The sequence below is a fragment of the Eptatretus burgeri genome, chromosome 13 (genome assembly GCF_056783735.1).
Source record: "Eptatretus burgeri isolate ZD-2024b chromosome 13, Ebu_testis_v1, whole genome shotgun sequence".
NCBI classification, from domain to species: domain Eukaryota; kingdom Metazoa; phylum Chordata; class Myxini; order Myxiniformes; family Myxinidae; genus Eptatretus; species Eptatretus burgeri.
The window spans coordinates 18628347-18653019 of record NC_140973.1 but is presented as its reverse complement, the minus strand read 5'-3'; the positions used below and the strand labels follow the sequence as shown (position 1 = coordinate 18653019).

General features: G+C 45.1%; 2 protein-coding genes and 1 long non-coding RNA gene across 21 annotated transcripts in view; 1 reads left to right on the top strand and 2 right to left on the bottom strand.

Moving 5' to 3' along the window:
• Nucleotides 1-1098, bottom strand: part of LOC147013976 (uncharacterized) — a 57128-nt gene extending 56030 nt beyond the window's left edge. For all 14 annotated transcript variants that reach the window (XR_015050590.1, XR_015050591.1, XR_015050593.1 and 11 more), the window contains exon 1: nucleotides 831-1098. The gene's annotated coding sequence lies outside the window, so the exon portion shown is untranslated. The remainder of the gene's footprint in view (nucleotides 1-830) is intronic.
• LOC147013975 (uncharacterized) lies at nucleotides 355-20725 on the top strand. The gene is made up of 2 exons (XR_015050597.1): nucleotides 355-590; nucleotides 20211-20725. It is a non-coding gene; the product is annotated as an uncharacterized LOC147013975 (long non-coding RNA).
• Nucleotides 20469-24673, bottom strand: part of LOC147013973 (sodium channel protein type 1 subunit alpha-like) — a 263021-nt gene continuing 258816 nt past the window's right edge. For all 6 annotated transcript variants that reach the window (XM_085851455.1, XM_085851453.1, XM_085851450.1 and 3 more), the window contains one exon: nucleotides 20469-24408. In XM_085851455.1, coding sequence (XP_085707581.1) covers nucleotides 23231-24408 — 1178 coding nt within the window. In that variant the 3' untranslated portion in view covers nucleotides 20469-23230. The remainder of the gene's footprint in view (nucleotides 24409-24673) is intronic.

The following is a 24673-nucleotide window of genomic DNA, read 5'->3' as shown; positions in this document are numbered from 1 at the left end:
GCTTTCGATGGCCAGCAACAAGAACTCACCAAGCCTGGTGCTGGCTCAGTGGTTAGGGTGGTGGCTTGGGATCCTATGGTCCTGAGTTCAAGCCCTGTCGGCTGCTGAATTAATATACACCAGGAGGTTGACTCAGCCCGTCATCCTTCCGAGGTCGGCGAAATGAGTACCAGTTCCAGTGTGTGTTTTGGTAGAGGGGCACTGCATCAGCGACACAGTCGCGCTTCAAGAAGTGGTAGCTATCCCGGCAGCTAAGCTGCCATACGACCACCACCAAGAACTCGCAGTGGGTGGTTTAGGGGGAGGGGGGGGAGATCTGTTACCATGGCAACTGGACACCATGGTGACAAACAATAAATAAATTAATTAATCTGTAGGGCGGAAAACGAAGTAATGGAAGAAAACCCACGGTGAGCTCGAGAAGAAGCTCAGCGTTTCAGGGTTATGGTGATCCGAGCTAACATTACTCCCATCACCATGTCGTGGCCGGTAAATGATCTACAGCGGGTCAATCGACCCTTGTACCAAGTTGGGAACACATTCGATACGAGACGAGCATACTGGGTCTGTTTTACAAGGAAAACCCCGAGGTAAGTAAAATATTCACACACGGGAGGACGAGGACATTGGGAGACGTCAAAACCGTCGTCGTACATATCGTGACGTCATATCGTCACACGCAACTCAAACGCAGGTATATCGCGCAAGTGAACTAATTAAACAATGTCTAAGTTTAGGTGGAGATAATATCCTATTTATTAAAATAAAATTAAATAAAAACAAAACAAAACAACAAACGAGAGAGTGACGAAACCGATTCGCATCTTTACCTCAGGATCGGCCCAAAAGGCCGAAGGAAGGCCTTTGCGCCAGAAAGGCCCGTTTGCTGGAAAAGGGTTTTTTTGATTAACTTTTTAAACGCAACACGTTCGCGATTAAAACCGCCAAAGAGATGTGGAGGCCGATGCGCGGAGGCGGCATCGAAAAATCGTCAAAAATCGTTTCAGAATTCACTGGAACCGTCGACGTTGATGCAACAGAACGAGGAAACAAATTCCACGTCCAAGGAGAACGATGAGGGGCGTGGTTATTCATTCGCGTTTCATTACTCAACTCATTCAATGTCGCCGCCGTTGGCGATGTTGTTGTTGTTGTTTTAATGTCCCTCCCGTCTGAAGTGATAAAAAAAAAGGGGGAATCTCGAGTCGCAACATTATAACAAAGAGAGAGAGAGAGAGAGAGAGAACGAGAGAACGAGAGAACGAGAGAACGAGAGAACGAGAGAACGAGAGAACGAGAGAACATCTCTCAGTGGAGTGCGCTCCTCCACAAGGATGAAAGGTTTATATCCTATTCCTACTGATGGGCCAGATCTGCACGTGGACCTAAACAAAATCTCATTCACCGCTTGTTCTTCTCACCGACCCAACTTATTCAGATAAATTTTTTATCATAACTCGTCCACAACGTTTTGAAACTAGCAAAAGGAAAGTAGACGGGTGATCTTGTTCCAAGCATGCAACACGTTCATACGTTTATCTGGGCGGTGTATAGGTAACTGACAACTATGTATAAACAAAATAAAAAAAATAACTCGGGTTACGTGCATGAAATAAAAACATTCCCTCTGCTTATAATTTGTAATGTACTCGATAGACGGGGACGAAGGCTCAGAAGTGGGAACAACAGATTTAATCCGGACGCAAACACAACACAGCGCAGCGCAGCAGCGGAACATGGGCGGGTCACATGACTCTCTTAACCACGCCCCGGCACACCCACGTGTGCACGCATCGTCATAATGCAAAACACCTCACAGCAATGAAAAACATGGGGAACGGAATACTGCACTGTAAATGGTGGAGATTTTTAATATCCTCACACCTGGACTGGTGCCACACAATACACATTTACAGAGAAAATTTGTGTTCCTCCCCTTCCCTCCTCTAAAATCAACAGCAAAGATAAAACTGTCCCACACACTAATTGGGGTCATGCTGATTGTATGGAGCAAGTATGGATGTAATCGGCCCAGAACTACAGGAGGAGTAGCGCAACAAACAAACACCGATAAGTCAATTAGCGAAAGGATTAGCAAATATAACCCGTCACTTTACTGACGGGAATATTCAGTCTCGGGGGGAGTTGTGGGGGGTAAGAAGGACAGTAAGGAGGGGGTAAGAAGGACAGTCGGGGGGGGGGTAAGAAGGACAGTCGGGGGGGGGGGTAAGAAGGACAGTCGGGGGGGGGGTAAGAAGGACAGTCGGGGGGGGTAAGAAGGACAGTCGGGGGGGGGGGGTAAGAAGGACAGTCGGGGGGTAAGAAGGACAGGAGGGAGGGAGACCGAGAAGAGGTAGGAAAGCGAGGAAGGAGGCGGGAGCGAGGAGGGGTGCTGAGTAAGGAAGAAGGGGAGTGAAGAGGGGGTGGTGAATGAGGAGTGGAGAAGGGAAGGCATTGTGAAGGGAAAGGATAGAAGTGTGATGGGAGGGAGAGGAAGGCAGCGGGAGGGGAAGGGAAGGCAGCGTGAGGGGAAGGGACGGGAAGGGAAGGCAGTGCAAGGTTAGAGAGGAAGCGTGAGGGGAGAGGCAGTGCAAGGAGTGGGGAAAGCAGTGTGATGAGACAAGGGGAGGCCGCGTGAGTAGGGGAGGGCAAGGGAAGGGAGTGTCAAGGGAGGGCAAGGGAAGGCAGTGTGAGGGGATGGTCCGTCCAGAAGGGGGAGAGAGAGAGAGAGAGAGAGAGAGAGAGAGAGAGAGAGAGAGAGAGAGAGAGAGAGAGAGAGAGAGAGAGAGAGAGAGAGAGAGAGAGAGAGAGAGAGAGAGAGAGAGAGAGGAGCACAGAGTTTGGGAGACCAAGGAAGGGTGGGAGATAGGAAGGAGGGGGTGCAAAGAGGGGTGGGGGAAAGGGAAGACAGGGTGAGGGGAGGGGAAGGGAAGGAAGTGTAAGAGGAAGGGAAGGCAACGTGAGGGGAGGGCAACGGAGGGCAGTATGAGAGGAGGGCAAAGTAAGGCAGTGTGAGGGGAGGGTCCGTCCGGACATAAACACCATCCGGACATAACCTGTCATGTTCACAATAATAAACTAGAACGGGCACTCATAGAGCGCATACCTTCGCCGCCACTACTTTTTTTGTTCTTGGTATGAGTGTGGGGAACTGGTTTCATATGAATGGTCTTATGACACAAACCACATATCTATAATGTCATGACCCCCCCCCGACTTTCGGGGGCTACGGACTAAACAACAATCAACTCACGTCGTTTTGGCGAGTCTTCACTCGCAAGCTCGGTGAATACAACGTTTCAACAAGAGAAGGTAATCTCGTTTGATGCTGGTTTCATGCAAATCGAATAAAAATTGACTGAGTTATGCCGAAAACCACATTTTTCAAGGGCGTGACCACCCCCCCCCCCGACATTTTACCCCAACCAGTGACATGTGTTATGATGTCATTGTGTCACAAGATTGAGCATTAAATTCTGAACATTTTGGTGCTGGGTTCATGTAAAGCGGACAAGAATTGACCGCGTTATGACAAAAACCACATATTTTTCAAGGTCGTGACCCCCCTGACCTTTGACCCCTAACCGGTAACAAGAGTATGGGCGTCATTGTGTCATATTGCATATCACAAGATGAGGCATTGAATTCTGAACATTTTGGCGTTAGTTGCATGCAAATTGAATAAAAATTGACCGTGTTATCGTAAAAAGACGATTTTGACCTTTTCGTGACCTTGACCTTGACCTTTGACCCGAACGATCCCAAAATCTAATCGAATGCTTCCTGGCTAATAACCAATCATCCCACCAAATTTCATGCAATTCGGTTTAATACTTTTTGAGTTTTACGAATCACAAGATTACAAATAAATAAATAAATAAATAAATAAATACACGCCGACCAAAACATAACCTTTCGCAGAATGAGAAGGTAATAAACGGAGATTCCAGTTCGTCAAGTTCTCCCCGGCACAGCCATCCCCAGAGCGGCACTTTCCATTGGCTGAATAAACTACGTCATCAGCATACATATGATTATTAAATTATGTGACATAACCACCGTCCGGAGACAGAGAGACAGAGACAGACAAACACAGACACAGATAGAGATAGATTGAGGGGGGGGGGTGAGAGGTGTGGGTGGAGGGTTCTGCACTGTGTCAGGAGGGGGTCAAGTGAGGATCGGACAAAGAGAGAGAGAGAGGGGTGGCGGTAGGGAAGTTCGCAGAGAGACTGTATTATGCTTCATGGAACACACACACACACACACACACACACACACACACACAATAGCCATGTGACGGGTGGAAAAATTTCGCTCTCATTTATAAAACACATTAAGATGGCGAACAGCTCGTTCGTCGGGTGTTAGTTATCGATATTATAAAGCAGGAATGTCTGACCCTGAACTCGTTGAGTTTTGGGACGAGCCCACAAACGTCGTGTGGAACGTGTCAGGGTCCGAGCCAGTCTCCTCAGGTCGATGGGAGGGAGTTTTCATAAATACCTCAAAACAATTATAATTGTGATTTTCGATCCTTACGAAGCTGCTTCCCATTCGGATGTAACGTCAGAAAAACGTTTATCTTCCTCAACCTCAAGGTTTATCTTCGTTTGTTCTCTTATATTTTGTTATATTAACGGTACAGTATTAATTTGTGATTGGAATTAAAATATACACACATTGAGATGAAAGGAGGATCAGTAAATTAAATGTGAGGAGTTCCACCCGCGACATTCGCGGATTCGGCTTCTGCGGATTCGTCATGACATTATTGGAATACTTCGTTTACCTCATGAGTGTTTGTAATCGTGTATGTTGTTAAATAAACGGTGCAGTATTAATTTGTGAATGGAATGATGCTGTTTGTAATGAAAATATAGAGATATTGAGTTTAAAGCAGAATGAGAAAATGATGTGAAGAAATCCACTCGTGACACTCACAGATTCGTCATTTCCCCCCCCCCAAGTCCTTCACGAACCGGCTGTCCAGCCCCCCCCCCCCTCGTGCAGAGCACGATCGGATATTATATTTTGCTTTGAAACTCACAAAGAGAAACGATATAACTTTTATAAAGGATACCCGATTTACATAACACCAGAAGGGCACTCGGTGGAGCGCATACCTCCGCCACGTAATGCCTGATCCACGAGAACAGATCGGGACAAAGACAGTTTTGAATGAAATATCGTGATGTCTCTCAATGGTGAAGAATCACTTTGGGAATCAAATAATTCTCGTATCCAGATCCGGATTCGGATCTTCACCAAAATCGAATCACTTCGTCCTTGTCACACACCCAACCTTGCCAAAAAATTCCATCCGGATCCGTACACAACTTTTTGAGATATCCTGCACACGAACAAGCAAACAAGCAGTCATAGGCTGGTACTTACAAAATGGTCAACTTGACCTCTGACCTTGTCGAATAAAAGCTGTCTCTCGAGAAGGTAGCGACACAAACCAGAAGTTTCTACGATGATTCTGTACTAAACCATCAAAAATGGAATGTTTGACCTCACTGTGACCTTGACCTTTGACCGATTTTGACCAAAATCTAATCAGCGCTAGCCATCACCCTCCTGAATCACGTGGTGTAACTTAACATTGGTAGCTTCTTCCGTTCTCGAGTTACCACGGATTAACGTAACGTAAAGGTCACACTCGACGCCCCCCCCCCAAGTCGAAATGGCACAGGGGCGAGTGCGATGACGTCAGCGTGCACATGCAAAACCTTTACGTGACTCAACGACGCGTCTGCTCGAGCGTGCTGCACCACGTGACGAGCCGTGACGCGGCAGGTGAAATATTTTTATACAATCTTAAAACGTCTCCAAAACATCCAATTTTTACCAGAATTTCGGCAACCGAGTGTTAAGCGTCCTAAGCGATCGCAAAAACCGAAGACAAAATTAAAATCAAAATTAAAAACGAACCCGTAACGTCGACCGAAGCAAAAATATTCCATTTCTCCACAGGAATTTACAGAATTATTTAATATTATTTTATAACACTGAAAATTTTTAAAACAGCCGTAACTCGACGAATTGACACAAATTCCGCCGAACTTACCTCGATCTTCCAAACTCACGGTCCGTCAACAATACCTGTGGCAACTTTTCTCGAGTTATCATGTTTTGGATGTTTGACCTCACTGTGACCTTGACCTTTGACCGATTTTGACCAAAATCTAATCAGCGCAAGCCACCACCCTCCTGAATCACGTGGTGTAATTTGACATTGGTAGCGTCTTCCGTTCTCGAGTTATCGTGCCTACAAACAAACACGCAAACATACACACACACACACACACACACACACACACACACACACACACACACACACACACACACACACACACACACACACACACACACGGAAAACCCGACAATAACGGATATCTAGCGAATCCCAATGAAATAGAAGACCTGGGTGGTGCAAGAAGTACTTGTCACATTTTTGAAAAAAAATGAGCTGGCACCAGTACTATAATCTATAATGGCCGGAGCATCATTTGATACCAAAAAAATCCGAAAATAAGTCCTCAAGTCCTGTACATTGGTATGTGGTCATTGTTGAATTCACTAAAATGTAATGCAAGAAATACCCAAGTCCATAATGTTTGAGTTTGAGTGTTTGAGCACCAGGGACTGGGCCAAAACCAAGCTCGCCTGGAATGGCCCCTGCACGGAAACCCCGTGCCCACACAGACACGGAGGACAGAACAACATAATGGCGTAACCTGTTTTTTTTCCCCCATCTTTTTCTTTCGTTTTCACGCTTATCCATCTACTATCATTCTCGGTGTTATGTGTAACGAAAGGAGGTGACAGTAACTGGCAACAAATACTGGGGAAGAGGACGTAAGGTTAAACAAAAATACTTAAATGGTCACTTAACATGTGGGAGGTCACAGAAATCATGCACTCATCGTCAGGTATGCTGAGACCATCACCAGGTAGACTGCCCTCTGGTCTCGGGGATTATTTTGTTCCATTTTGCATTGTGATCACAATATGGTTCGAGCATCCAAAATATAATCCTTGAAGTGCTTGGGCTGGTAGCGCAGACGGTTGGAGCGTCTCGGTGTACATCCAGTTGGGGACACCGTTGGATGATCCTCACAGGTGTCACGGATGGTCTCAATAGATTGGGAGCAGTCAGGTCCATGGGTGTTAAGTTTCGGCGATTTACCAGAACCAGGATCTCGTACTTGGCTGATAGGGATTGGCAAGGATCCAGCACTGTTGGCTGGTGAAGACAACTCATAGGGGATGAATGGGGGTCTGGTGATTTTGTTGCTGGTTGAAGGAAAACGTCCTCGGTATGCAGTGAACCACCGTGCACCCAATTGTGAGGGAGTGGAAGCGTATCCTTCCGGTCGTCCGGCACTTTGTAGCATTCAGACTTTTTGACCCGATAAGCTGCACTCCTCAATTGGGACCCCACAAACTTACGTATATTGCACCAGGGTCCATCTGTGGCAGAGATGAGGTAGCGGTTTCTTGCACATGACTTGTTGCGGTCGAAGTACAAATAGACCAAATCGCCGACTTCCATTGACACATTGGCCTTGGAAGACCCCATGGGTGCCTTAGACTTCTCACTATGGGGGTGGTTTATGGAGCGAAGGTGGTGTTGAGCTTGTATCATTTGTCGGTCCGAGAAAGGGATTTGCAGATTGGTGAACTGATCCCGTTGGCACCACATCTCTCGGGCTGAGAGGCCCCGTGCACAAATTTGTGAATTCATACTGGCGGCGGCCAGTGCGAGGGTTAGTGGGGTTACTGGTTCTCCCATAGGCTCCTGTCATAGCAGGTCGTCATCAAATTCATGAACTGCCTTCTCGGCGATGGGATTTTTAATACGACCAATTTCAATGCACATCCGATGGTGCTGAAGAAGCTCATCGTGGACCAGACATGTGAAGCCGGGGGCCAGATCGGTGCGGATGACAGCAGGAGGTCGATCTAATGGCCGGAGCTCTATGCATAAGCAGATCAAGTTATCGCGGAAAGTGATGTGGTGTTCGTTCTCCACAATACACGATGTAGTGTAGGAAGTGGTACATTCTCGCAACATAAGAATTAGCTGATGACTGCTGCGAAAGATACACCAACAGCACCGGGGGGGGGGGGGGTCTCCAGTGGACTGCTTGATAATGGTGTGGGGTGCGCTGGGCAATGCAGCACACTGATGGCACCTCGAGGTTACTTGGTCGATTGCTCTGTCCAAGTCAAGAGCGTAAAAATAGCGGTGAATCACGGAACTGGGTTGAAGGTGATTCAGATGATCCAGTTGAATGTGTGACGCTGTAAGTAAGCCACTGACCACCTGATGTGAGACAATGATGCACTCACATGCCAAGGACAGGGTCTTGCCCCGACGACTACAACTAGACCATCATTGGAAACTGAAGCGACCTGGAGGTATCGCTTGACGTCCTCGATGTTAGTTGCTTTCTTTGATGGACGGGTGCCCTGAACCAAGTGGGCATGAGTCCTCCTTAGGTCTGCGCACTCTGCCTGGACTGCCTTCCAAGCAGTTCTGTTGGTAAAGGGCAGTTCGATACGGCCGGAAATGATGCCTTGGGCTGACACCTGCAGGACTACGGCCTCCTCCTCGCGTCTTATGAAGGTTCAAATTTGACAGGAGGTGTCGGTACAGTCTGGTGCATTGTGGCTGGCAAAATCAGATGGGACGTTGGCGGATCCTGCGAGGTGCCGTACGGTTGCCTGATAATGGCTAACAGTTGACAAGAATGTGGATATACGAGGGCTTTCTGAAAACCACGACAGAGCTTCTCATACGCTTGTACGCACGGCTTGCTATCGGTGAGGATGGATGCATGATGTTTCGACTGGATAATGAAAGGACTGAAGTGTTTTACCGATGCAGTGATGGAAAGGGCCTCCACCTCACATGGCAACCAGGTAGGTTGGCATCCGCGTAACTTCGTGCTAAGGAAACCCGCAAGGTGAAGTCTACCATTGCGCGTGATGTACAGAGTCGATCGGATACTGTGTCTTTTTACGGAACCATTTGTCACAGTGCATAGCTGATCACTAGGACGAGGAAGAGTAACTGTATGGGTCGAAGTAAGAGCGCCTTGGGCTCTCTGGATGGCAGCATGTAACTCATCAGTCCACACAACTCTGTCCAGTGATTGGCATCCAGCCACAGCATCATCCAAGGGGGATAAGAGAGCGGAGCAGTTGGGGATAACACGAGCGAGAACCTTACATGCGCCGATAGAGGATCTCATTCCCCTGACCTTCTCAGGAGCTGAACAAGTGGAGAGCGTAGCCACACGGTGTGGGCTGGCCTGGATAGTATCAGGAGACCAGATCCATCCTAAGATGGTGGTGCTCTTCGGACATATAACTGTTTTCGTAGCAGAGAGGTGGAGTCGGCATTTACACAGAGCATGTAAAACCATTCTGCAGTTTTGGAGGAGCTCGTCCACTGTGTCCCCACCGCAATAGAGGTCGTCAGCGAGTTTAGCGACGGTCCCCTTCTCCAAGAGACCACCAAGGACGCGGCACATGAGTTTTTCGAGTGCTGTTTCGGATCCAGGCAGTCCCATAGTAGATCTGGTATACACACGCATTCCACGGAAGGGCGTGGCTACACCACAGTACTTCATGGACTGGTGGGATAATGGGATTTGGTAAAAGGCACTCGTAAGGTCAGTAGTAATTAGATACTTCCACTGAGAAATTTTGTGCAGGATGGAATCTATGTTTGGCATAAGAGAGGGTTGGGGCTTACTGCACCGGCCCACATCAGCAAAGGTCGTGATTAAGTGAAAACCGCCACTGGGCTTCTTGATCAAGAATGAGGGATTCAGATATTCTACAGTAATCCCCATGTCCTCAGGGTGAGCAAAGACTCCAAGCTTTTTCCGGGTCATCACATTTGTGTTGTAGTTCACACAGTTTTTCTTGCGCATATTGTGGTCGACGACCTTTACGTTGTGGAGGCTGAACAGGGCCCATGTTAACAACAGCCTCAAAAGGGCCTGCAGCACCATTGTAGCCTTGGAACACTGGGTCAAACACTTCATCATACTCTTCAAGCAGGGCACAAAATTTTGATCGTGTGTCAGGAGCGAAGATGTTGTCAGGGTCGAGGGTCACAGTCGTAGCGTGTCCTGAGGGTGATGTGAGTGTGCGTTTTGCTTTGGGGGAGCTGGTCTCAGTATAACCACCTGGGTGTTATTGGGTGTACTCGGGTATGTACACAGGGTGGATTTGGCAAAACTGCTCCTGACGTTTGAGAACTCGTGGTTCGTTGGTTAAATTGGGAATCCGAACCTTCCTGCTGATGCTGCGGATGATACTGGGAGGGGGGGGGGGCAGAACTCACTTGGTCGCAGTGACCTTGCACTTGGGGCATCCGTGCGAGGTTCGAGTGCGAACACTGCGTCACTACTCGACATGTCACATGGAAGGACCATTTCGATAAACTCTCCGGGCCACAGAGTAGTTGTGTGGGGTGGGGCACGTAGTACATTAGCTCGGCGTACTGCATGGCGATCAAGGCTCCTTCCCTGAGACCCATGCACGTACGTAGTGCCGTCACCCAGGATAACTTGGTGCTTTGCAGGGATTAGATTGAGATGTCATTCGACTCCATGAAAGGTGTTCCCGCTAGTATCTCCACGTCAAGATTTTTGACGACCAGGCCCTCGAACTGAAATTCTCTTCCGTTACGTGTCAGTGTCAGTCTGGTCTCACCAAGAATATGAAGAGGGGATGACCCATCAGCCTGACGAGCGGACTGCGCACTCTTCTGAATCTTGGCTCCTAAATTTCTTACAGTTGTCTCACGAATCAGGTTTCCCGTGGCACCGCTGTCAATGGTGACTCGGGTTGTGTGGTGGCCATGGAAGGTGTCGAGATATGGAGACTGGTGAATCTGGACACGTAGGGTAGTGGCCGGTTCTGTAAAATCTGTGTTACTAACTACCTTGTCCCCATGGGCACACGTTATACCTCCAGGCTCGTCGTCTTACTCTTCAGGTATGTCAGCCACTTGACGTGCTCTTGCAATGTAGCGACGATCTCGTTCGGGGAGGAAAGGACATTCACTGAGGAAATGACTCTAATCAGTACGATGTACTTGTTTGCAGAGGGGACAGGACTTTGTAAGGTTGTTGGAATGAGTCCCCAAAAGGTCTTGATGGAGTTTTGACGATGGGAATGATGCCGGGCGGGAGGCTTGTAATCGAGACGTTGTAGTACGCAATGACATTGCATCTTCAGCAGTGTGGAGCTCATCTAATAGTGAGTCAAGCGCCTGGAATATCTCTGGCTTTATGGAGGTGAAGGTGCGGGACCTGAGCTCGGTTCCATAGCGTTGTTTGACGAGTCCGGGGAGTCCACTGTGGACAAGGCGAAGCCATGTGAGCACAATAAAGTTCTCCAGCGAGGGGGATAACTGCTCATCTTCAGTGATCACCTGGTTATGGTGGGAGATGCCGCCATCTCGTCGAAGCAAGGTATCTTCCACAAACGTCATCAGGCATTGGTACAAGTCTTCATGGCGCTCCTCGGGGTTATGGCGTATCGCTGCAAAGTCAATGAAGTGTGCACCTGTCGACTGGAATCCAAAATGTTGTCGAATCGACTGCCATATGTTGGCTACGGAAGTGGAGTTTCCGACTCTGGTGTTGTGGGATATCACAGGCCAGTAGTTTGCAATCTGACCCAGCATAAGTTCCAGTACGGTGACTTTCTGTTGGGCAGTGTGATGCTGCACAACGGAGACATCCTCATCATCATCCAAAAGTCCACGAAGAGGGAACGCTCTGCTCTTCTTCTCCCAGGTGACGCCCTCGGTGAGGAAGGGAGCAAAGTTGGGATCAAGCGATAAAATATAAAGGAGATTGTGTCTCCAACATTCAAATGAGTTCACCGTTTCACTCTTGCTGAGTGACCACTGCTTTGGTGCACGGTGTGTGGTAGCCATTTTGGTGACGGGCACGTTGCACAGACGATGTTTATGACACAGCTACAGAACGAGATGGTTGGTCGCTCACCTTCTTGTGAGGTGTGATTGGGGTTCAAAGATGGCTCTCGTAACAGCGACGTCCTGCCGATCACCGTCTCCAGGATGAAGAGTGCGTGGAATCGTATCCCGACGCTGCCACCACGCCACAAAGGTTAACGGGATTCCCCAGCGGAGCACCACGGCCAAAACACCAATGTTGATGAGGTTGAAATCAACTTTAATATCACTCATCACACAACGTGCCCGAGTGGGCCAAAACCATGCTCGCCTGGAATGGCCCCTGCACGGTAACCCCGTGCCCACACAGACACAGAGGACAGAACAACATAATGGCGGAGGGCATGCGCGGTTTGGTCAATGATGACATAAACCATGTACCGTACGTGCAAACATACAAAACTCCTCCCCAACGGCCAACACGCACAGCGGAACGTGCATAGAGAACCTTGGCTGGGGGCTTCACCTTTTGACTCCCCGTTCACTCGCCCCTGTTGGATTTGGTCTGGATTTTCATGTCCGTGCGTGCGTGCGTCCGCAACCATATCTCAGACATGTATGGACCGATTTTATTCGTACATGGCACAAAGACAACGCATGACGGTCTCCAAATGCACATCATTTTGTTTCGTGATGCGATCAAAGATGGCCGACTGGCGGCTATTTTAGTTGAAAAAAACCTGATGTTGAACACGTCCTCAACCATTTCTGGGACATGAATTTACCGATCTTGTTCAAACTAGGTACACAGATAACAAATGATGCCTTACATAAGCGCACCAATATGTTTTGAGGTCAGATCCAAGATGTCCGATTGGTGGCCATTTTGTTCCTAAAACGTGTCCCCAACCATTTATCGGACATGCATGGTCCGATTTTCTTCAAACTTTGCACAACCACGGTAAACGATGGCAAACGCGTGCATCTTACTTTATTTTGCAATCTGATCAAAGATGACCCAATTGGAAGAATGGCAGCTATTTTAGTTGTTTAAAAAAATCCCGGTGTTGAACACGTCCTCAAACATTTCTCAGCTTGCATCTCTTGTTGAGGGGGGGGGGGGGCAAGTTAAAACACTCCAACTTCCATTGTTCAACCCCCATCGTTCACGTGTAAAGACTCATATAAGCAGCTTTGTTAACTAAAGATCGTTGCCGCTTACCTCGAGGCCTAGCAAGTTGAGGCGGCTCTGATCTGTTCATTTGAGGGTTAGGGTATATTTGAGCAATAAGTATAGAATGCCTTAATCGCGTCGAGTTTCCTCAAAACTTCTTCCCGTGTCATGGCAACTGTTTAAAAATGTAATTGTACGTTGGATAGAATTGACTGAAACGTTATGATAATTTTTACGTCTAGAAGGTCTGGAAGGCCCCATGAAAGCCATGATAACCGATTATGCACATTATCATCATCATCGGGATAAAGTATAACTGTAGCTCCCAGTCACTACATACTGTAAACCTCACTATAAATATGCATGCATGTGTGAGGGTTCAGGGTAGTTTGAATATTTCCCCTCACCAATACTTGTCAAGACTGGATTTGAATGTCTGGATGGAGAAGTCTTCTCCGGTGCTTTGCGGGAGATTATTCCAATGATCCACTATCCAGTGTGAGAATAAATTATTCCTGAGTTCGAGGCGGCTCTTTTCTTTTGAAAATCCTTAAGGAGTGCCCTCTGTTGTTTGTGTTGTGCCGTTGGGTAAATAAGTCATCTGGGTCCAGTTTAACTATTCTGTGTAAGATCTGGTACACCAGGATCATGTTCACTCTTTCTTCTCCGGTAGAGCAGCGAAAGCTAGCTCTTAAACAAGCTTCGACAATGCATACAAAAATTTATGTTCAGTGAAATAGCCTCTGTTGGTAGCTGAAATGGCAAATATTCGGGATGAGTTTCGTGGCCCTTCTCTGCACCCTTTCAACTTTGTCAGCATCTAGTTTGAACCTCTGATGCCAGAGGTATTATTACCATACTCCAGGTGGGGACGAACAAGAGTCTTAAACAGCAGAGGGAGGGTCTTGATGTTCAGGTGGATGAAGGCCCTCTAAACAATCCCGAGGTTTTGGTTTGCCCTGCCGACAACAGTTGAGACATGTTGGTGAAAATTCAGCTTGTCATCAACAACCACTCCCAAATCCTTTTAGTTCAGTTCAGCTCCCAAATTTCAGTTCCTTGCATTGTGTACCTGGCACTAGAACTACTCCTGCCTATATGGAGGGTTTTACATTTTCACTCATTGAAAGGAAGTTGGCATCTGTCAGCCCAAGCGTCCACTCTGTCCAGGTCTGCTTGGAGAGCTTCTTTGTCTGCAGCATCACATGTGGGTCCATAGCTATTCGTATCATCTGCGAATGCAAATTTGCGTTCATGCAACATGGAGTTTGTGCAAGGCACAACTCCCCCTTGGGGATGAGAGAAAGTTCAATCACTACAACCTCCATTGTGTGACCCTTAGTCCTCCTGTCAAGTTTGGTTGCGATTGGATAAGAAACCACCGAATGTATCACAGTCAAACAGTCAGACAGACAGACAGACAGACACCAAATTGCATATTGTAGTAAGAAGAAGGTTCTTCATCATTGAGAGATATAGGGCCAGAAACGATATAATAGCACATTATCTCAAAAAGTTGTGGATGAGTAATGGTAAACTTGGTGGATGAGTCGGGTAAGTGGCAAGAACAAGGCGATTTGATTTTGGTTCAGATCCAGATGCAGATCTGACCTATCAGTGGGTTCAAAGCAGAAACTGTTCGGGTTTGTGGAGGTATGTGCTCGACCGAGTGCTGTTCTCGTTATCATTGCCACCAACGGTGAAGGAGGAAATGTTTTCAACCCTTTCTGTCTGTATCTTTGTCTGTCTGTGTGCAGGATATCTCAAAACGTTGTGAACAGATCCAGATGAAATTTGGTGGAGAGCTTGGACATTTGACAAGGAAGAATTTATTCGATTTTGGTGAAGATCCAAATCTGGATCTACATATGAGAATTATTTAATTTTTAAAGTGATTCTTCACCATTGAGAGAAAGGGCCAAAAACGATATAGTACTGTATAGCATGATATTTCAAAATTGTATTGGGCCCGATATATTCTCGTGGATCAGGTATTACGTGGTGGAGGTATGCACTCTACCGAGTGCCCTTCTCGTTCTCATTGCTATTCTTTGAACCCACAATGCATCCTTCATTTGCGCATGAGCATCACCAAGTATAGATCAGCTCATCTTGAGCTCTTCTTACTCTCCATAACTCCCCTCTTTTTCCCCCATTTACTACCATGGTCATCCAGGATCTTCTTCGGGGTAAGTTTTAAACAGTGGGCTTGTTTATGTAATTCCCGCCACCGTTGTTGACCGAGTGCTCAGTCCAGTGTTGAAGATTAAATTAATGTAATGTCGGTGTAGCATCGGCTTGATGGACAAAATGGCCTCCCCCTGCATCAAACTTCCTTATGTATCCTTCTGTTTGAATATGTTTAAATAAATAAATATTAATTTTAAAAAATTCATAAAAAATTAAGTTATAAAATAATTATCATAAAACAAGTGGCAGAACTGGCACTTGTTGTGATTACTTAGCAAATGGTTCCAGTGGAAGCTCAATTGTCCTGGATCACGTGACCTACGGTGGGCAGACAGAGTATGCACCGGCCAACTCTTATTCGCAATATTTTTGTTTATGGAAGTTTTCCGATGATTTTGTGATTTTTTTTCTTTCTGGGATTGACTTTGCGTTGCATGAGTATGAAAAATTTCAGCTTTCTACCCTACCATTTAGTTACTAAACATTTATGTCAGTGAGTCAGTCAGTAGTTAGAAAAAGCTTTATATATCAGATAAAGACTACAGTTCAGAAGTTTGGTATGAGGCTCTGACCTGGAGCTAATGACTCCACGTTAGGCCAGAGAACCAGCAGGTTTATTGTTCACTTTTGTACTAAAACTCGAAGAACGACTTATTCATAATATTAGATACTCTATTATGCTACCATACACATACAACTCAAAGTTCTCCGCTCCGAAATCATCAGTTTTTTTATTATTCTCCGTGTGAAAGCCACCCTGTTTTGTTTCTCGCAGACTGTTTTAAAAGATGTGTTCTGCGAAAACAGTGACATCTCGGTAATATCAGCCAATGAGAAATCCCTGTTCCGATCACTGTGAACTCCACAATTTATCACCATCAAATATCAATGACAACAAGAAAAAGATCAATCAGAGATTGCAGACTCTCACCAGGACTTCTTTTGAGTGGTGTATTTTTTTGTAGGTTTTAGGGTAAATCAAATATGGCTGCCAAATCATGTGACCGATGACATAATTAAATTTTTTTTTTCTGAAGATCATTTTATCCTTAGATGACCCTCAAAAAATTTCACACTGATCGGATGTAGCGTTCTACATATGCAATTATGACGTCATGACAAGGGCCTCTATGACGTCATAAAAATCACACATTCCCCATGAGTAGTACTTGGTATGTGCCGTTTCAAGTTTTTCCTTGGTGCGGTTTCAGACACAGAGGTCCAAAGTTTTTCCATTTTTCCAATATGACTGCCGCACCACGTGACCTATGATGTCATAATTATCATTAGAACATTCTACATGAGCAGTCGCACCAATGGTGAAAAATTTCTCTCAATCTGACTAGCGCTTGCAGAGAAAAACACGAAAGTTCTGTGCAGACAAACAGACAAACAAACAAATGGACCCAAATGCAATACCCTCTCCTTTGGCGAGGGTAATAAAATCAAATCAATCCAGCAAAGTTCCCGTTCGCAATGAAATGGAAACAAGACATGACTGGAGAAAATATTTTCCTCCATATTTATACCATGAAGACAGCCACATTATCACCTCCTGCTTTTTTTCTGAGTTAATCTGTTCCTGTGTTTATCATTTATCAGTTGGTCTGAAAAGATAAAGAACAAAGGCAATTAACACATAATTAGGGGGCAGATATAATAGAACACTTGAGGGATTAACTCAGAAATAATTTAGCAGATAAATTGGCACCATACCATCAATGAGAGTAAGGGGGAAGGGAGGGGAAATAGGAAAATTATGTGGTCCTGACTGATGATTCCTGCGGATTGGATATGGACCCCGGTCTGCCTTTTGAGGACTGATGCTCAAGATTTAACTTTCAAACTTGTTTCCTTCCTCTAAAACCTGTTGGCACCTTGTTAAGTCTGTCTCTGGAGTATATGCTCCCTTAATCCCTTTCCATCCCTCCCAACTTTAAATGGCACCACCACAGCTGACTGCTCGTGAGAAGGCTGAATGCTTCAATTCTGTGTTTGCTTCCGAATCTTGTGTCCCCCAACCCCTCATTCCCACTGCTTACCCTACCCTCTCATACCCAACTGCTCCTAGAATTTGTCTTTTGACCCTGTGAAGGTGGAGTTTCTGGCAACCCTCGGCTGATTCTGCAACTGGACCGGATGGCATCAGCTCACGTGTCCTAAAAAAAAGAACCTGCTCTGCTGTTCTTGCACATCCTTTTTTCACTCCATCGCCCTAAAATTTGCCTGAAGTCATCTTCCATCTGCTTGAAAATCAGCAAACATCACTGTAATACATTACAAAAAAAAAAAAGAGGTGAAAAAATCAACCCCTTTAACTGCAGACCTATCAGCTTCAAATCATGGAATCTATCATTGCAATTGACATCAAATCATTCCTTTTCACCAACAGCCTGATCTCAAGGGCCTCATGAATCAGTTCAGATTCAGACCAGATCACTCTACCTTAGACATGCTGCTTCTGCTCTCCCAACAATGAATGGAGGCCCTCAATGTCAGACTTGAGATCAGGGCTCTCTCTCTGCAATGTCAGACATGAGATCAGGGCTTGATCGAATGATGAGTTGGTCAACACACATTTGTGTATAGGTATATCTTATAATCCTGATAAATCTCACACTTTCACTTTGTCTATCCAAAGGGACCATCTGGAAAACCCTTCCATCTACTTTTTTTAAAAGTCACAAAAAGTTCTAAAGTGTGACTAAAAAGTTCTAAAAGACACAAAAGTGTGACTAAAAGTTCAGTCACACAAACTTTGGGCCTCACTATCAGCCTGAACTTTCTTGGGCAAACCACACTTCTAAGTACGTAGTTGGTTTCCAAATCCAGTCGCCAACTGGGCATCCTCGGTCGTACAAAGTCCTTCCTTGACATACCTGAAGTCCGATCCACTTCAATGGCTTTCATCCGCAGCATGATGGAGTAGTGTTCCCCCCTCTGAGCTGGCTCCCCTGCCTCACATCTTGCTCATTTTGACACCATGGAAACCAATGCCTTAAAGATTATTGCAATCTCCCACGATGAAGCTGAGTCCATGGGCCTATCATTTTTACATCGCAGACAGGTTAGGGGTCTCTGTTCGCCACCGCCTCCTTTCTAGGGTTGCACCCTCTGCTCTTGGCATGCTCTGTCCCTCCCAGGTCTCTGCACGGTGCACACGATCCACCAGCAACCCCCTTCCCGTGAAACTCCCAAAATCTAGAATCACTGCTCACCTCCACTCATTCGTTTCTCTATTTTTTTTCCTGCCTGTAACATCAACTTCCACATTCTCTTCACTTTCATTCTTCCCTCCAGGTCTTCAAGACAGCTGTTCACAACCATCTCAGGTGATCCCTCATCCAAAACCATGATGTTTTTTTACCCCCGTTAACCCTCCCCAAGCTCACCTCTTTCCAATTTTTTTGTTTTTCTCCTTCCTGACAGATTACTTCTGTATCCATCTTGTCCAGCCCATGTGTTCTCCCTTTGCCTTCATTCTTCCCAACGTCCCTTATTTCTCCAAGTCTCTCTATTTTGTCCCTCATTCCTGCTGTTGCTGTGTTTCCATCCACTCTCCACCATTTCTTTTGTGCTGTTACATCCTGACCTGTTCTATGTTCTAGTTCCTCCAAGAGCGTCGACTTTGTATGAAAAAACAAATAACAAAACCACATGATGCTAAAGAAACCTGTCCCTACACTTGTAATCCTTGCACGATAAAGTTCATAATTTCTATTTTTTTACCCGATGTAGCAACCTTTCATCAGATGCTCAGATGGTATTTTCATCTGAGCACATGGCTCTTGATGCCTGGATCTCTCTCCCAGGATCAAATCCTAAATTTACTCTGACTTGTCCATTATTTCGGGATGGCATGATAGCCAAGAAATATGTGCACTTGCCTCTTGAGCTATTTCCCCTTTGTTCGAATCTCAATCCTGCTATAAAGTGTCTCATTTACTGGATGATTCACTAACATGTGCGTCATCCATTGGATGGACGTTAAACTGGAGGACTCGTCAACTGACACTGGGTGTTTGTGGATATTCAAGGTTTGTCGGTGTTTTTTTTTTAAAGAGTTAGTGAGTTATCGTTGGCCTCCTGAACACATCGATTCCAAATATCTGCCACCTTCAGTCAAAAGTCAAACCTAGCCAACTAGTAATCAGAAGACTTGAGCCAAATAATTTTTCCATCAGACTCCACAAGGTGGGAATAATTGGGGTCATTAAAGAAGAAGACCATGACTCCGATGACATGGTAGTAGCAGTAGATCCGTCCATTATCTACTGTCTTTGTGGTTTATGTAAAGGTACACTGATGTCTCTTTATGTCCTTGCCATGTATATGGTATGAGTATAAGCTGCTTCCTGAGTCTGAGATCACCAGGTGAGGGGATTGGGGAGGAGGGGAGTGTGGGGGGCAGGGGTAGGAAGACAATAAATGCAAGCTTGTCTTGGTAAAACACCTGCTTTTATAAACTGTTATTGTTTCAGTTTATTGCCTTGATATGAGCTACTTAACACCCCTCTCTCCCTCCACACCACCACCTCTCATTCATGTAATTAAATGTTAAATTATATTCATAATCAAACTTGGCACTAAAATTCAATCTTGTGTTTTAAAATGGTTTGTGCTCCATAAATCTTAATGATCTCTTCAAATAATGTATTTACATCGACTTATCAGTCTTGATCAAGACTGGCTAGTTATGAAGACCGATAGCATGAAACTGCAAATCGTGTACCGTCTCTACCCCTCGATAGTTAGATATTAACTTTAAGAAGTTATCACAGTAATGTAATTGATTGCCCACATAAACGTTATAAATGATCAAGTCATCACTTTCTTTTCATAACTTAATAGAGTTATGATGCCATTTGGTTATTGCTCCTTACCTTGTTACAGGTGAGCTCATCTGAACTGGAGTAGAAAACGGGGATATCGTTTTTCCCGAAGCTTCGGAGAGGTTTTTGGCAAAACCTATGCTCCATTGATGGCTGTCAGCTCATGAAATTCCACGAAATGGAGTGCTACATAGCGGAGAAAAAGTTAGCTGCAACGCATTCCATGCCTGAACTGGACAACATTATGCAACACCGAGTGGAAAAAGGTGTAGAACCACACAATGGTCCTCTTACTAAATACAAGACCAAAAAAGAGGAATTAGTACAGAGATTTCAAAAATGGTTTTATTTGATTTTTTTTTTTTTTTAAACATAAGTGATACATCAAATCATGTGGTTCTAGGTTGTGAATATTTTGTTGATACAGTACATGCGATGGGTTTTTTTTTTCATGTGGGTATTTTCATGCTTTTAATGGATGTGGGCCTGATATTTTAAAAAGATATCATGATGTAATTGGGCTTACCCAATATGCTTGTTGTATGATGTCATGTCAGGGTAGTGCTGTTTTTTTTTCCCTCTAAACCACCAATAAAGTGATTTTCTTCTGGCTTTTCAAACACCAGGGCTCCTATGTGAGAACTGCAGCTATCAGAGTACAGCTTCGATTCTGGAAGGCCTTGCGGAAAAGTACCGATAAGAGTTTGAGGGAAATACATCTTATGGATTAAATATGTAGGTTCGGGCATTGATGGTTTAATTCACAAAGTACAGCATCATGTAATTAAAAAAACGTATAATGGATAAATGAATACATTATCCTTTTTCTTTTTAATGTTCAAAGCTGTCAAATTCACTCCATCACATTGAGAAAGCTTGAATCAGAACTTTCAAACTATACTTGTGTTAATTACAATGCGTGCACAAGCCGAGGATGTGTAGGGATGGCACATGAGCACTGCATGGCATAAAGACCTGCAGTGCCAGTCGGATAGCAGAACATATATCAAATGTGCTGGAAGGGAATGCACATGAAGCCTGTGTCTTTGATCAAAAGGAAGTATTTATTCTATAACCGGTAGTTCTTAGTACTATATGGAGTAGATTAATATTTAATCCTGCATGCAGGTTCTCATCATTGTGGTTAGCCTAAGCATTTGGCCAAACTGGAAGGGAAATGCAAAGGTGCAAATTGTGCAAGAGGTGTGAGGAAGGGTGTGAGGGTTTTGGTTAGAGGGTGGAGAGGGGGGGGGGGGGAAGGGGATGGGGGGATAAAAAGATTTCTGAGGAGGAAAAGGAAGGAAAGCAATGTGCAGCAATAACATTAGCATCTATTACTCAGAGATAGTGGGGTGGGGGTAAAGGTAAAGGAGGGACTCGGAAAGACACAAACACGCAAAAAACACAAAAGCCCTTCTTCAGTAAAAGCTTTGCCACGGTGCGCTGCAGCCCGGCAGGGTTTGGGCTGCGCGGAGATAATCCCGCACACACAAGGCCGAGGCCTGTTCGAGGTGACGCTTGTGGATGTTCTCGCATTCCTTGTCATGAACCTGACAATATATTTTGTTTTTTCAAAGGCATTGCATGATATTTGGATGAAAGTGCATTTTCATAATTAAAAGAGCAGTGATATAATTTCTTTTTCATACATTAGTGCTAACTCTGTATATACAAAGAGCATGCAGCAAAATGGAACAAATATATTTTACAGATATTTATAACATCAGAGACCACCGAAAAGCAAAGTATACTTGTGCTGTTTTACAGGGGTAGTCTGTACATGGCACCCTGCAACCTCATATCTTTTTCTTCTTCAAAAGACATGGGGTGGGGGGGGGGGCTGGGCTGGGGGGGGGAGCACTCGCGAGCTGCCAATATTGCTTCGTGGACACATTGCATACTTAAAAAATAAACTTTGCTTTTTTCAGTATTTTTCTCCACATTGGTCAGTATGGGGGTGAAGAAGAAACAGAAAGGACCGACATACTGAGCTTACAAAGGCATGCAGTAAAGCGTTACTGATAAGAAGTTTGATAATATACTGATTTATTTCTTTCATTTTTTTTTCTGTGGCTGTCTAACTTAAGTAAAGCATGGGTAGATAATGTAATTTGCAAAATGGTGTACATGCACACCAGCAGTCTTTTAGTCTTGTGTCCTGTTCACCTGTATCAAACACAGTAAGAGCAGCAAAGCAATCCTTCCCTTATCTTTAGAAGCAAACCTTGCCTCTCGCAAACCAGTCCTCAGTTTTTCTTTCTTGTTTTTGTTTTTTCCTTCACTCCCACAAAATAAATAAAATACAATAAAAAACAAAAAACCTTCAAATCGTCCTAAACTGATCAAGTGCTTGATGCCAATGTAGAGGTGCTGCATTCATGAACACAGTTTTAACCATTTTGCAACTTGAGAAGGAGCATTGTGATCTCCTGCAAGACGAGGAGCCTTTTTCTTTTTTTAACAAAAAATCTTTGTTTAAAGCACAGCATCCCCATCAGACACATTAGCCTCATCATGCACGTGTCGGTACACATGCTCATGCGAGTGTACAAGCACGTGCGCAATTTGAAAAAAGATCGGTTCATGAACGAGAAACGTTCACCTCAGCAAAAGGCTGGTCATCACAAAAATAAACAAACGATATGCCATGGTAAAACCAAAGTATTAAAACGAAGGGAATAAAGAAAAGTCAATGCAGCAGACCAATGGGATAAGTGCAGTCTGTTTACAAATGTCGATGGTGGTGGCACAGTGGATTGTCTTGTTCCACGCTGATGGCACTTTCCAAATGAACTTCCGATTTGCTCGACACTCTTGCAAACATCGGTTTTTGTGCACTTATGTATGGCATCCGTTCACTCTTTGTGACCATGAGCCCAAACAAAAGGTATATGAAAAAAAGAGACAAATATATAGTTTCAGTCCATTTCTCAGAAATTAATGTAGTCAACAGCGAGGTCCACTGCAGGCCAGCTCTTGCCACCATTCTTTTGTAAACATCAATGAAAAAGTTTACAAGCGTGACATCTGTTTAGCATTGTATGGCCGTTTCCATTGCTTATTTTAGAGCACTTTCCCATCTCATGCGTCATCCTTCTGGTGATCTTTCTTTTCATCATCTTTGCTTTTGTCCGACTTGGTCACGCTATCGTATGATGGCGGAGAGCCTGCTGGGATACCCAGCTTGTAGTTTGAGCCATAGTTGGCGTTTAGGTTGTCAGCGATCAGGCCACCCTTTTCGGGTGCATCCTCCGAAATAATGTTGTCATCCCGATCCTTGTTCCGGTACATGAAAGATGCCTGCTTGACAGAGCGCTGCAGCAGATGTCTACGGAATGCACGTTGAATGATGGTACAGGCCACTTCTTCTTGCTTGCGCCTCAGTGTTGTTGTAATCGGCTCGTACGACATCTTGGAGGGGTTCGCAGCCATGAAGCGCTCTTCCATCTGTTGTCGAAGCATGTCCATCTCATCACCCTCACCGAGCACACGTTTGGTAAAGGCGAAAAGAACATCCAGACAGTGTATGCGATCTCCACTGACCATGGGCAAGTCCATGGCAATGAGTTTGATCCTGTTAGGTTTGGCAACACATAGTGGCTCATCCAGTGTGTCAGCAAAGTCTGGAAGGCGTTCCCAGTCAATGAACTGGGTAGCGTCCGGGTCAAATTTCTCCCAGATCTCGTAGAACATCTCAAAGTCGTCTTCACTCAAAGGCTCTGCACTTTCTTCAGTGGCAACACTAAAGTTCTCCAGGATGATTGCAATGTACATGTTTACGACGATAAGGAATGACACAATGATGTAACTAACGAAAAAGATTATCCCCATCATGGGAGACCCACAATTACCAGTTTGTGGTGTGCCTGGGTTTTCAACTTCTGGGTCGCAATCTGGTGGAGAACTGTTGAGAATGGGGTTGAGAAGCCCATCCCAGCCGGCAGACGTTGTGATCATGAACAAGCATATCATGCTGTTCCCAAAAGTTTCAAAGTTATACATGTCATCAATGCCTGACTCCTTTTTTACATAGGAGAAGTTGGACATGCCAAAAATGGAGTATATGAACATGACGAGGAAGAGCAGCAGACCAATGTTGAAAAGCGCAGGAAGGGACATCATCAAAGCGAATAAGAGTGTACGGATGCCCTTAGCACCGCGGATGAGTCGCAAGATGCGTCCGATCCTTGCCAAACGGATCACACGAAACAGCGTTGGAGAAACAAAGTACTTTTCAATGACATCTGACAGCATCAAACCTGCAGAAACAAGAATCATGTCGTTTTCCTCATATGATGAATATTGTGCCAAAAATGCATTTAAATATCCCTTAGTATTTACTCAGGACATGCAGTTTTCTGTCCAGATTACACCCAGGCAGGGTTTGAGCCTTAACAGTTAAATAACACAATAAGCAATCATCTACAGAGTGGCCTGAAAATCACTTTACCCCTCTCCAAATATAGACGGGTCAATATACTGCCTGACCCCCAAAAAATTGCAAATTTTTGTTTTATGCTTATT